This window comes from Melitaea cinxia, chromosome 15, assembly GCF_905220565.1.
Source record: "Melitaea cinxia chromosome 15, ilMelCinx1.1, whole genome shotgun sequence".
NCBI classification, from domain to species: Eukaryota; Metazoa; Arthropoda; class Insecta; order Lepidoptera; family Nymphalidae; genus Melitaea; species Melitaea cinxia.
The window spans coordinates 4,324,076-4,339,324 of NC_059408.1; the positions used below are offsets into that span (position 1 = coordinate 4,324,076).

The following is a 15,249-nucleotide window of genomic DNA, read 5'->3' on the forward strand; positions in this document are numbered from 1 at the left end:
AGGCACATTACCACTTACGTCACGTAGTCACGTACTTATAGTTTATTCTGTGGGTACAAAATACTATACGTTAAACGTGCTATTGTGCGCATTGAAGCGTACCTTAGCCTTACTACCTGTAAAGCGTAGTTATTGTTAGTATCTACTTAATAATGTATTTTAAAGTATAAACCACGCTCCACCACGCTCTTGTATAAATGTGGTATACAAGTGGTATAAAGTTATAAACTATAGGAATACCATGTCCAACTCGTTTCGTAGTTCCATTCTACGTTTATATTTACTGCTGTATAAATGAGTGTAATACCTAAAAACCATTATACATTTAAGAAAAAATAGCTTATTAGGAAACACATTTAAGATTTGTTGTTTTCAAAAAATTGATAAAATTTTTGATAATGTTTCATGGCTTTCATAATGCCAAAAAGGAACGTAATTTCATCCGTTGCGTTCGTTTGATTGGTTGTTAGAAGACAGTAGAAATTGCTTGTTACCATAAGTGTAATGTAATCTAAAATAACACAATCATTTGTTAATTTTATTTCTCCGTTTATTAAATGATTTTATGAAATTTCTACACTGGATTTCACTGTGCGGATAGTCAAAATTAAGTTAGTGTAAATTTAATTAGTATCTTCTTTTATTTTGGCGATTTTGTAAAATAAAATAGTGTGGATTCGTTACAAAATATTGCAAAATGACTTCTGCTTTGTATTTGGAACACTATCTGGACAGCTTGCAGCATTTACCTATAGAATTACAAAGGAACTTTAAATTGATGAGAGATCTCGACGACAGAGCTCATGGTTTAATGAGGACTATAGATCTTATGGCCGATGAATTGCTTCCCAGTGTTCCTAAAATGGACGACGAAATTAAAAAGGAAAAAGTGAACACTATTCAAGGTCTGTTTAATAAAGCTAAAGAATATGGAGACGATAAAGTGCAACTAGCTATTCAAACATATGAATTAGTAGATAAACACATACGTCGCCTTGATTCTGACCTCGCGCGTTTTGAATCAGAAATTCAGGAGAAAGTTATGAGCTCTCGCGCCGCTCAACAGGCTGCTACGGACCAGGAATCTAATACAGCTACTGTTAAGAAAGGAAGGAAGAAACACAAAGGTAGCGAGAAGGCCGCAGCGACAACCGGTAAAAAGAAGCGTCCTGGCGCCTCGAGCGAGGAGGACGCCGTTGCAAGTGGACGTTCAGCGGCCAAGAAGAAAGCTCAGAGGAAAGGCACTACGACTGCAACTACAGCCGTTAAAGAACAGGAGGAAAACACGGATTTGGATTCCGTTCCAGGAATGTCTCATCCTAGTGACGTGCTAGACATGCCAGTCGACCCTAATGAACCCACATATTGCCTTTGTCACCAAGTTTCTTATGGTGAAATGATAGGATGTGATAATCCCGACTGCCCTATTGAGTGGTTCCATTTTGCATGTGTAGATCTTAAGATTAAGCCTAAGGGTAAATGGTACTGCCCTAAATGCACCCAGGACAGAAAAAAGAAATGATCCACAGTGAAACCATTAAATAAGCCAGCAGAAAAGACTGTCGCAGTTAAGAAAGAAACAAAGTGATTATATTAGTTTCTAGGCATAGTATCTAGATAATATGTTGTTTTCTATAAAGATATATATGAATTAATATAGAATTAATTTATTATTAGTATAAATTGATGAAATTAATCTTAAGCATAAGAGTAATTTAGGAATAGTCATTTTTTGCTGATAAAGCTTACATTATATTAAAACTAATTCCAGATGTGGTTATATAGTAACAATGAATAGTCTATAATGCTTTTTATGTTTTTGAAATTATAATTAACAAGAAAATAACAAATAATGTGTTGTCTGTGTGTTCAAATTGACTACAAAAAAATATAACCACAGATTTAGTGTTTCCATAGTAAATTCAATAGTATTTGCCTTTATACAATTTAATAATATTAAAACATATTTTAATATCAGACATCTTATGGGTAAATCCTGTATTTATAAGTTACATAAATAAAGACTGAAGTTTGTAAATTTTAAATTAATCATTATTTCGATTAGGTATGCTAAACATAATCGGCTTATAACATTTCCCTAGTTATCATAACTGGAGTTGCTTAAATATGGTCTTATTTGGTCTGTTAAACAATCTTTTTTAAATCAGACAATTTACCACATGCAGCTAAAAAGTGTTCAGTCTTGTGAATGTCATTTTAAGATTTAAACTTTGAAAACATTTAAAATATGTAATGTTTTTTAATATGCCTCTCTTATGAAGAAGTTATGATTTGAATTGAATACGAAATATCAAACATTTTTTTAAATCCTAAAGTTAGGTCTGAGGCTAAGTATTACTGCCAGAAGCGTATAAAATTTGGCTAATTAAATAAATATAATTGTATAAACAGTTTAACAGGATGGTAAAAAACTAATTTGAATATATTTGAAACGAGGATATTGTATTATTGGTTGAGAAAAAGAATGATTTTTTTTTCTTATTTTATGTGAGATCGAATTCAGTACAAATATCCAGGTTACAGGAAAATTTAACATTCTCTTATGTAATACTTTAACACTACACAATTTTTAAAATGTCTTAGATACAGCTACTTTTTTGGAATACCAATGGAAAGGACAAAATAAGTTTTTATACCAATTAAAAATTGTGCTGAGTTTGAGTATTCTACTATATTACAACTTAAGGGCTTTCATCAATGTTCATTTATAACTGAAAGTTTTTACTGTTATATTCGCAAAAATACTGTTTTAATTTTAATTACTGCAAAGTAAATGTTTATTTTTAATTTTCATTGATTTATCTCTGTCGTGAATATTTCGACACCAACAATTTATACTACGCCAACTCGAATTTTCGATAAGTTGGTTTTCTTAATGCAACTTGAATAAATGTGTTTCTTTTGTATAATAATAAAAATTGTGAAATTGCAATGAATAAAGTAACTATTAAAGATTCCAAATTTCAAATAAATTTCTTAATTAATACAAAAGGTATCACGTTTTTCCCTTTTATAAGCCTCAATTGTAAAGTTCACTTTTATGAGTTAGCTTAGTATAAATTGCTGGTGTCGATTTGTATGTATCATCAATGGATGCTAGATTTGTCAAAATGTGTGTAAAAATTAATTTTAGGGGTTATGTTTAATAATACGTCCGAACTATTATCAACTGGTATTATAACTAGCATCAATGAATTGATACAAATAAATTGGTCCGACTAAATTATACTTTTTTTTTAACTGTGACAAATTTGTGGTCTATAAAGAGATCCAATGAGTTCTGTTTTCAGTGTCTTTGAATGTATGTTATTTTTAATGTATCACATCGTATGCCTTTATTAAAATAGACTTATTATTTGATTATACCATTGCAAGACAATAAAAAAAAAATGCAAAAAATAACAGATGTAGACATCACTCAGAAATGTGCATTTAATAGGAGACTTAATCTGAAATAGCAATAAATTTAATAATTTTTTTTTTCAATTTGAATTGTATTTATATATTATAAGAATTTTGACTATTAGATTTAATAAGAAAATAATATTAATTAAAATTTGGTGTAGTTGAGAGTTAAGAAAATTATATTGCTATAAAAGTGTCAAATTAAAGTGGATTATTCTAAATATTATAAGGTATCATGTTTACATTTTTATATGAAGTGTATCACGCTAGTTGCTACAGCTGCAGATTAGGTATCTTGATAGATTGTGATAGTTTTGCACTCGACTCGATAGGATATATTTAATAGGTACCAATTATTGTTATAACATTTAAAGTTATACAATATAATTTCTATATTATTAAAATTATTTTATTACACATAATGAAACATTTTTTTTTGTTTGGTTGTTTATTAAAACCTTTGTCACACAATTGATGATTCCATTTTGCCTTTGCATGCATAGAAATTACTATTTATTATTGTGAAATGGATATACATATTATTAAACGTGAATCGGGCATTTCCGAGGAATACTAAGACAACTTAATTTTTGTTTTTTTAAGTGATAACCATCCAGCCCTGTGGTCACCAACCTGCCTGCCCAGCGTGGTGACTATGGGCAAAACACACGAGTTCCATTTTTGGTGCGAACTTGTGGAGGCCTATGTCCAGCAGTGGACTGTATTAGGCTGAACTGATGATGATGGTGACCTATGAACCATCCATGTCTTATGTTAATAATAATTTATATTATGTAAATATAATAAATTAATAAATCTGTAAATTTTATTAAAATGACATAAGCAATACAGCAATGAAGCTAATTATGTAGCTTATTATTTATTTATTTAATTATCAAATACAGAAACAATATGTACAAATTCACAATTATAAGTAGCAAAAGAAAACCACTGAAGTTTGTACAATGCTACAGTTTACATTTTATAATGGTTAAAAACGTAGTAGTTGAAACACAATCTTACTTACATTTTCAGTTGGTACATCAATTTTTACATAATAATTTTATGTTTTTTCAAAAGGTTTTGTCGAAAGATAGAATATTTTAAGTTTTTGTTTAATATTATTGTTTTTGATACATTCGACCAAATGTAATGTTAGTAGATTTATTAATCGTGGGACTATGTAAGCGGCTATTAAATCTGTGTTTTATCAAAATTGTTTAAGTATAAATGTAGCTATTGTCGCCAATCTTTCAGAAACTGAAGCCAGAGAACAGGACTAAGTGAATAGGACAGAAAAGGACTTGTGAACAAGATATCATATTATATTGATATCTGCAGGCATGACTGTCGCATATACAGACAAGACACACTACAATTTTTTATTAGATTATTGCTTGAAAATGAGAATTGCGAGGTAATATTAATATTTGTAGGTTCTTAGGGAATAATCTCTAGAACTTCTAAAACGATTTTAAAAGTCTCATTATTTCTGACATATACAAAAACATTCATCTTTCATTTATTTTATTGAGGTACGGCTCAGCTGGAAGTATCTTACTCTAAATCTGGAGCAATCTGACTGAGAAATTACCTCAATCTTATAGAATAATCTGAGAATCTTCTCACAGGTAAATAATATTGCTCTAAAGTACTGTTGTGTTCATGTGGTGAGTAAAGTAGCCAAATAGTATACCTACTTGTAGTAGGTAGAGGTCTCGGGCTAGGGATGAGAATAGGATCGGCAAAAAGTAGCGGTAGAGGTCTTGGCCAGAGTTTGGGAAAGGGTCGGCAAAGCAGTTGTCGTGGTCCTGATATTGCAGGCGTCTAGAACCAATGGTATTCGTTTATCATCAGGCAGAAACATACTTTTGTTTCCCACCTAACACCTTTGAAGTATAAAAAAGTTATACGTTAATATAATTTGCGCCTAGGTTCAATATATTATTTTTGTTATATATAATTATAGATCGTAGTCTATTCGTCACAGCTAATTCTAAGTGATTTGAAAATTAGCGCTGAAAGAATGTAAAATTGTCATTACGCCTGTTCGCGTCCATCGCCCAATTTGCGTCCATTTTACGGATCTCACTTTGAAAACTGTCGAAATTATGTATACTAAGACACCAATAAGTCGAAAAGTCATTACCGGCAATACCTCAATGTATAAGAGGCAGGTCCGCGCAATCCCGGGTAAAAAAATAGTGAGGGCTGTTCAACAAGAGAGCGCGAAGGTACGGAATAATGAGAAGAAAATAGTGGGCAGCGGTTCGTTTGAAGGTAAGTCTTTTATTGTTTTATGTCTATTTTGAATACATAGCTGTTTCTAGGCGTTGGTTATGATAAAAGGAATTATATTAATAATGAATTTGCTTATTTTTTTATAGTTAACAGTTAAAATAAGGTGGACGCGAACTACTACACCGAATTTATAAAACTTCCACTTTGCGTCCGCAATGGACGCAAACTATACCTAAACAGATCACCTAATAATAAAAGTAAATCGCGTGCATTTCTTAAATTAATTCTAGTTTAATACCTATAACTAATAACTACAAGTTTTAATACCTATTCTACTTTGAATGAAATAGGTAATTTCTTTCTTATTTTTTTTCTGTTTAAGATAAGTTCTTTGCAGATAAGAAAGAAAAAAGAAAAAAGAACATACACAGAAGAAGATTTATGGGAAACGTTGCATGAAATTCAAGAGAAGAAGAAATCGGTAAGACAAGCACAAATCAGTGGGTGCAAACCAAGAGGGTTCAAAACTTATCTACACCAATAAATAAAATTGGAGTCTGTTTGTAATATTAAGGTAACAGCTTTTTACTAAATACATATATTGATTTATACACGGTACATATACCAAAATAACATTTTTTAAAAAATTTGTCAGTCTGTCTGTCTGTTTGCTCCGGATAATTACTGAAACGACTGGACTGATTTTGATGGGACTTTCACTGGCAGATAGCTAATGTAATAACGAGTAACTTAGGCTACTTTTATTTTAGAAATTTATTTATTTTGTAACTCTACGAACAGAACAATATTTTTTTTTAATTGCACGCGGATAAAGTCGCGGGCACAGCTAGTATCAAATGAAACCAAATAACAAAAAAGAAAACATAACGGTATTATTAATATTTAATGCGAATGGAGATACGTGTCCACCTCGTATTTTGTTTCCATAATTATTATTAATCAAGTATGATTTTTGTGGTGCTGTGTGGTTACGGCATCAAAGAATACAGCCACCGTCTCTCTTCCCGTGGGTGTCGTAAGAGTTCGACTAAGGGATAACACAGTTCCACTACTACCTTGGAACTTAAAAAGCCGACCGATGGCGGGATAACCATCCAACTGCTGGCTTTGAAATACACAGGCCGAAGACGGGTAGCAGCGTCTTCGGTTTGACAAAGCCAGCCCTGCGGTCATCAACCCGCCTGCCCAGCGTGGTGCTTATGGGCAAAACACATGAGTTCACGCCATTTTTGGCGTGAACTTGTGGAGGCCTATGTCCAGTAGTGGACTGCGAAGGGCTGCTGTGATTGTGATTGCAGGCTAAACCTTAGCTTACTTACATTCTTTTAAAATTCACAGAACAGATTATTGTTGAATTTTAAAGGTGGAATTACTATTTACTTACTACATAGGTACCAAATTTGTTTTTAAATTTTAAGTTCTTTCAATGTTTAGAAGAATAAATAGGTGTTTTATTTTCTTCATAGTGATTTATTAATGTTAAAATGTTGATTTTTAAATAACTATAATTCTTCATTAAATAAATTATTAAAATCCAATCTCTCTTTACATTATAAAATTATCACCTCTTTATTCCTTTTCTAAGCTGGTGGACGCGAAGTGGTCAAGCGGGTGGACGCAAATTGGATTTTATGGACGCAAATTGGGCAAATCGCTTAATTCTGAAGTTTGTCTTTAAAAAATATAAAAACAAGATGTTTCAAACAAAACTGAAAATTAATTATTAAATAGACTATATAATGAACACAGTAAATAAATTTTTCATAGAAATTAGTGCTGGGACATTTTTATGTTCTTCAAACTTGCCAACTGCACTAAGTGGACGCGAACAAGCGAAATGACCCTATTTAGTTTCAATAATGAAAACAAAAAAAAAATTACTTAGATAGTGAAGTGACATTAAAAATTAAAATAAACCAGACAGATGTTGAGAAATTAGTAATTTAGAGATATTTCCTTATCTGTATATTTATCTGTGCGTGTGTTTTCGTTCATTCTGACTGGTTAATCAGGGAGTGGATCTTTGAACCAAGACGTCTCACTCTCACCGGGCCCATTTACCTGTGGAGTCATTTTAATTTAAGCCTAATGGTGCGAGGTCGTATTTGTACACAATATTGTATGTTACGGCCTTGCGGGATGCCCGTACGGTGTACCTATGGTCTTGTCTAAGTGATGCTCATATCCAGTAAGCTGTCTTATTCTTGGGTGTTTCACTTGCGTCGTTCTCCTTGTCGCTATTGATGTTTGCGTTGTAGTACTCGTAGGAGATCACGAGATAGTTTATTTCTACGTTAGATGGTAGAATAAAAATAATTTACTGGTCTTTAAATTTATATTAAAATGACATAATCTATACAAATAATAAAATTGGAGTGTCTGTTTGTAATATTAAAATAACCGCTTTTTACTAAATTCATATAGATGTACACGGTACATATACAAAAATAACATTTCTTATAATTTTTGTCTGTCTGTCTGTTTGTTCCGGCTAATCTCTGAAAAGGCTGGACCGATTTTGAGAGGACTTACACTGGCAGTTAGCTGATGTAATAAGAAGTAACCTGGGCTACTTTTATTTTGAAATTTATTTATTTTATAATTCTGCGAGCACAACAACCCCTTCTCCTACATGGGGTAAGAGATCTATGCCCAGCTGTGGGATAGTACAGGCTAAATCGTATTTCCTACTCAAAATCTTGATCAGCCCGTCATGGAAAAAAATACCTCACCTAAGTAATAAGATTCTACAGAAGATCACACAAATAATACTACTGTTGTCAATTAGTGTTGTGTTCCAGAGTAAGGTGGCCAGAGATCCTGGGAAAGGTCGGGGGGAGGGGGGGGGGTCGGCAACGCGCTTGCGATGCTTCTGATGCTGCAGGCATCTCTAGGCTACGGTCAACGCTTCTCTTAACACACCATGACAATATTTTCAATGAAGTTCGAGTTTTTCTGTTGGAATTTGAAAAACCTATATATTCTTTCTTCCTTCTACCTTTTATCGTGTCAAGAAATTATTACCCTTCAGGACAATGGACTTTGTCTATTGTTGATTTAAAATTGAGTTGCGTATTTGTTACAATTAACTGTTTGGACGTACAGTCATACTAATCGGAAGTCCTTATAATTTGTTTAGTTTCAACGTTATTATTAAACATTCTTGATAAAGTCAACGGAATTAATAGTTTAATTTTAAAATAACTAAAAAAATTGGTACTATTATTTTTCACGCATTCAATTCATAAATTCTTATAGTTTTCATGCCAAGTCTATGCTTTATCTACTTGTGATTATTGATTTGTCTTTATTTTTACATAAATTGGATATGTACCTTCCTTAAGTAAATATGTACCAAGTTTCCAAATTAGTAAATGTACTGCCGAAGCAAGTAGTTTTTGTGCCCTGTACCTATGTATTATGTAACCTCCTTGAGTAGGTACCTATATTTTTAGAATTTAAGTAAAACGAATGAATTTTGCTTTTGATCTTACTTTTGCATTATTTAACTACCTTTAAATATGAAACAATCAATAAGTATCGATATGTTTTTCCATCCTGAAAAAAACATACAATTTAATTGATGACTAGCCCGTTGGCGCAGTTTGTAGTGGCCCTGCTTTCTGTTGTGCGGGTTGTGGGCTCGATTCCCGCCTGAGTCTGGGTGTAATATAATATTTCTATTTATATATTTATACAATATAATAAAATTTATACATTTTACATATTTACATATTAATATAATAAAATGGTAGGAAAGTCAAAACTGTACATTGAATATTTTTTTAAAAGAATACTTGGGGTGTGATCTACAATCGATACCGAAGCCGAGAATATGGTTTTTAGAATTTTTGTCTATTTGCCTGTTTGTCTGTTTGTCTGTATTTATGTCCGGGATAAACTTAAAAAGTACTGCATGGATTTACTTCAAATTTGGCACGAATATTATTAAGAAGTCTGGTCAACATATAGGCTACATAGTATCACGCTATCACCTACGGGGAACGAGCAGTGAATCTTTATTTCTTCAACGCATTTTGTAACAACGTGTAATCTAACGACGCATATTTGAATGTTGTTGTTATTATGTTAATAACCATGCTATAAGCTGGCTTCACACTATAAATAAAGACATTCTGTAGTATATTTAGTATCAGCATTGCACTCGTGCGAAGCCGGGGCGTGTCTCTAGTCATAAATATATTGCGACAGAATTGTTAATATTTCTACCTTATGAAAAACGTCCCTTAGGGAGGCTCGAGCTCCAAGATGATAAATGCCGCGAATAGCTCTTTTTTGCACAATAAATACAATCTCAATATCTGTAATTTACAGAAATGTTATGTGTGTAACATTTAGATTGAGAAAATATTTTCCGTATACGAGTAGTCATTGCATTTTAGCAATCTGACGTAAATAAGTTTATTGAGCGATCATGCCTGATGCAACAACGGAGCTTTTGCTCTCAGATCGGGTTCCAACTGGACCCCACCACTTTTTTACCAACAAATAATTACGTTTTAACGTACAACTCTCGTACGTAAATGCAATCACTAATAATACTGCAATTTCGTACTTGAATTTTTTGTTTCTCTGCAAAATATGTGTTGTATGTTGTATCTCTACTAGCTGCAGATTTCGTTCGTTTGTTTGTGTGAGCATATTTTATTTCAAAGATATATGTCCTACTTTATTCATGGTTTATTTTTGAAGTAAAACTTCTTTACGCACACTTGACTTGGGGAGTAAGCTGGTGAATGCGTGACGCGTGTTACGAAAAGTGTGATCGGGAGAGGCGAACGGAGCAAGAGAGATAGAGCAAGAGAGATAGAGAGATAGTGTGAGTACACATTTTCTTTCCCTCTCACTCATAGTTTCGTATATCTAAGACAGTGCAGGGCAGAAGTCGGTCACTTCAGTCGTGTGGTCTAAAGCACACTCATTTTTTTTTAGAAAACCCTTTGTAATGAGGGATGACATATGCTATAAAGCATCGTGTCCCATGCAAGTGAATTTCAACTAATCTGACATGAGTCTGTATACCTACAACGCGTTTGAAACCGCGCGGAACTTGTAGTAGTAATAATTTAATTTGAGAATGATAGCTTGTTATTTATAGCAACTTTAAAGATCACACTATACATATACCTATTTATTTATATTATTTATTACACTAAATAATTTTACAATAGTCATTATAATATAGGAAGTTGACAAGGGCGAACTTATCCCTAAAAGAGATTTCTTTTTAGTCAACATTTTCGAATATTGTAGAATGGTATAGAATTTTTCTATGATTAGTTAGCTATCGTTTTCGTTACATTAGGCCGTTAAGCGTAATAATAACTATTTAGATAATTACCTAATTTGAGTATTTGTATTTCTGATATGTTATGAATTTTCTTTTTGGAAATACCTTTGAAAAGGTTTCAGCTTTTTAGTTTGTGCCTTTCTTATTTATTACTATATTGCATACAAATCAAATAAACATTACTATATATATATATATATATATATATATATATATATATATATATATATATATATATATATATATATATATACTCATATAAAAAGTATTACACTCAGGCTGCATGCAAATGCGAATATAAATATATTTGTTTTTAAAGCTTTGATTAGAAATATTGCTGTTAAAGTCAATTTTTTTTATATTTATGGGTTTTGGAAATAACTAAGTAACTAATACTAAATGTAATAAAAACAAATTTATCAATTAAACTTTATCAAGTAAGTACTTATTAAAGTAAGTGTTCTTTCTTTAGCATTATTTTTAGCGTTCTAAAGACATTAATTTATGACACTTAAGATAATGCGTAATTAAATTTTAATATGAAACACTTTTCTACATCGGTCGTGAATCTTGTATGTCCATATCAAAAGGGTTGCTCGCAGCTCAGTTGCAGTTATCTGCAGACCGTGCGCGGGAAAAGTTGCGTTCTATATTTATAAATTACATTTATATATAAAAAAACGGTAATTTATAGAAAGAATATTTAATTTTTAATAATTATAAATTAAGTCTAGACACAGAGAAAAATGACTACGCTATTGAGGAGAATGTGGAAGAATCATTCAAAGCACAAAAGTAAGTTAATTATATTAATAACAAACAAGATTAACAGTTTTTTTTAAATTGGAATTGTGTGAAAATAAAAATTAATTTTGAGTATTAGCTAATTTCTCATTTTAAACATTTTCAAATTTAATTTGCGATACTTTTATTTTGTTGTTGCAAGATAGGTAAGCTGTGTCTACGAGAGCTTAGTTTCTCTCTAATTGCGTAGGAATTAGAACTCGTAACTACCGCCTTACTGGGTGCTTCGAAGGATTGAGAAAAACTTGTCGTATTAGTTTTCTATGGGAATTAACTAAATAGGAAGTCAATTTTTAAGTCTATGAAATAGGATGTACTTTTCAAATTTTATGTTGGGATGTTGGGTATGATAGTTTTATGGGATTGAAAACTAGCGATTTCTGAAGGCTCGTCCTCTCTACACTTGTAACTATTTAGATTTAAAAAAATATTATGAAAACGAGCAGTAAATTTTTTTTTCTTCATAGCGCCTACTTAAAGGGCTTAAAGTATGGTTTAAAGCTTTATGATTACTATGTTATTTTAAAATTAGTTAAGTAGTTTATTGATTATTTTTCGTCAATATACTTTTTAAAATCTTATATTTTAAATTTACCAATTCATTTTGTGTCAGTATTTTCTTGTGCCTATATCACTTAAGTATTCTTTTTGGAAGTGAGAGCATACAAAGCTTTTACCCTTAAAAGTCATTTTTGTGTTTTTTTTAAATTTTTATTTTAATCTTTTTATTATAAATCGATTATTATATCTTTATTGGATATTATTATACTAAACATTTTTGAATATCATATCAAAAACCGACCGCTCCAGCGGGATTCGAACCCGCGTCTCCGACTGACCGTGTCGGCGCTCTAGCCAATTAAGCTTAATATGATATTCAAAAATGTTTAGAATTCCTAATGTGAGGGTAACACAAAAATAAAATCGTACTTATTATTATTATACTATTTAATACAAAAATACATTTGTTATCGTTTGAGTAAATCTTAGAGTTTTTGTTGAAATGTAGGTATATGCGCTATAAATAAAAAAAATTTAAAAATATTTACATAATTTTTACGCAGTCGTTAGTACCCAGTTTTATAATTTTGTTTACATATTTTCTCATTGACACTGCTTGCAATTTATATATAGTAGCTATGTCTATTTATCTCATTCGCATTAATATTATGTTTTTGTTATTTTGAGGGAAGGAGCATTGTTACGTATTGTAATAAACAGAAACCGAAGTTCAATGTTCAAAACATTTTTTTTGTTCCTTTTTTAATGATGTGCCTTGTGTGAGATATATATAAGATTAATAACGGCACAATCTTTATGATATGTACAGATAAAGTGTTTTTAGGACAAAGAGCAAGTTATAAGAAACAACTACATATATTTTCTTGTAATTTCAAAAAAAAGAGGACTTTAGTATTCAATCTTCATTTACATTTAGATTCTGATTTTTTCAAATAATTTCTTCAGGCAAACCACACAATAAAACACACATTATTCTCTAATACATTTATTTGTGTATATTATTACTAAAAAAATAATTAGTTTTTACAATATTTTGTCATTATTTTAGTTCGCCCAGTAATTTTTTAAACTACTGTAGACTAGACTTCCTTTGGGCCTTCACACATGGGGCTTTTACCAAGTTAAGTCTGACAGTATTTCTGTGGTCTGTGAGTCTGGCCGTTAAGTCTGGCCGTTCTGGGCTGCTTTTTGTGGTCGATATAGCAAGTTAGGACATAACACCACGTTTGAACAAAATGGACATACTATGTGTTTACTAATGTCAGGCGTAGATTTGTATAATACGGTAGATACTAACAGGCTTAAAACCCAGAACTAGAGAGGTAAAAGTATTTTATATGTACGAAAAAAACATATTGATACAACTAAATTTTTAGTTCAATGTTAATGTTTATTGCTAATTTATGTTCATAACGAAAAACCATACATAAAATCGAATATGACCATACGAAAATTGCATCAAAAGATATTGAGAAATATAATTTTTGTTTAGACTTACATAACGACAAGAAAAAATATTTCCAATAATAGTGTTTGCTAGAAAACGAAAAAAACCTACTTCAATTACATCGACAAGTAATACAACGAAAGTAGACGAGAAAAATCAACAAACGCACTAGTCGTCACTACGATTTTCGAGAGTTCTCGATTTCTCTGGGATTCCATCATCAGATCTGATTTCCTTATCATGGTACCACCCTTGGAATATCTCCTTACCAACAAAAAAAGAATTATCAAAATCGGTTCATAAACGTCAAAGCTATCCACAAACATACATAAAAAAATATACGGTCGAATTGAGTAACTGGAATTGAAAATGACAATTATACCAATTCAATGATCGTATGTTTAGAGAGTAACTCTAGATGGTGTTGATTGATTTTTTAACCGACTTCCAAAAAAGGAGGAGGTTCTCAATTCGGTTGTTTTTTTTTAATTTATGTTACTTCGGAACTTATGAGCGGCTGGACCGATTTCGACATTTTTTTTTGAATTGAATGGTGGTGCGTGTCATTTGATTCCATTTAAATTTATTTGAGATCTAACAATTGCTATTGCAGTCCACTGCTGGAAATAGGCCTCCACAAGTTCGCGTCAAAAATGGCGTAAACTCATGTGTTTTACCCATAATCACCACGCTGGGCAGGCGGGTTGGTGACCGCAGGTCTGGCTTTGTCGCACCGAAGACGCTGCTGCTCATCTTTGACCTGTATATTTCAAAGCTAGCAGTTGGATGGTTGTCCCATCATCGGTCGGTTTTTAAGTTCCAAGGTAGTAGTGGAACTGTGTTATCCCTTCGTCGCCTCTTACCGATACCCACGGGAAGGAAGAGAGGGAGTGGTTATATTCTTTACTGTCGTAACCATACAGTGATGTGACATCTTAATTGCAATGTGTCTGCTGGAATTCATCGATTTATTTTTTAAATTCCTTTTATACAAACGGTGTCACAATAAAGAACTCAAAAAAATACATGGTTCGATTTCGCACAACCTTTCGTAAACTATTCATAGGTAGTACACAGCGGGAAATATCATGCTCAAAATTTGAACAGCCCATCTGGGGAAGTATCTCGACCTTACCGAAGATAACAGCTAAATAATACTGCTTTCAAGAAGTATTGAGTTTTTGTGGTGAGAAAAGTGACCAGAACTCCTAGTGAGGGGGGAGGGGGGGGGGGTGGTGTTAAGGCCGGCAACGCGCAACAATGTTTTTGGTGTTGCTGGCGTATAAGCTACGGTAATCAGGTGAGCCTGATAGTAAGCGACCTAACTCTATAAAAAAAATTACATTTCAATGATTCTTTGCTATTTTTATAGATTTGCATAATTTAAATCAATTCGTGCAAATTTATGTTTTCGCAGAATTACAGTTTAAACTGACAATTCAACGTCCTTTTCAAGGCTAGAGAATCCTACATTGAT

The 15,249-nt window shown here is 32.0% G+C and overlaps 1 protein-coding gene across 1 annotated transcript; it reads left to right on the forward strand.

Annotated features, from left to right (window-relative positions):
* Positions 1-405: 405 nt before the first annotated feature.
* LOC123660614 (inhibitor of growth protein 5) lies at positions 406-1,522 on the forward strand. Its single transcript, XM_045595671.1, has one exon. The coding sequence runs from the start codon at positions 698-700 to the stop codon at positions 1,520-1,522; it is 825 nt and encodes a 274-aa protein (XP_045451627.1). The 5' UTR covers positions 406-697.
* Positions 1,523-15,249: the final 13,727 nt, after the last annotated feature.

What these genes read in the sequence shown, in the direction of transcription:
- LOC123660614 (XM_045595671.1), top strand. Translation starts at nt 698, where the DNA reads ATGACTTCTGCTTTGTATTTGGAACACTATCTGGACAGCTTGCAGCAT.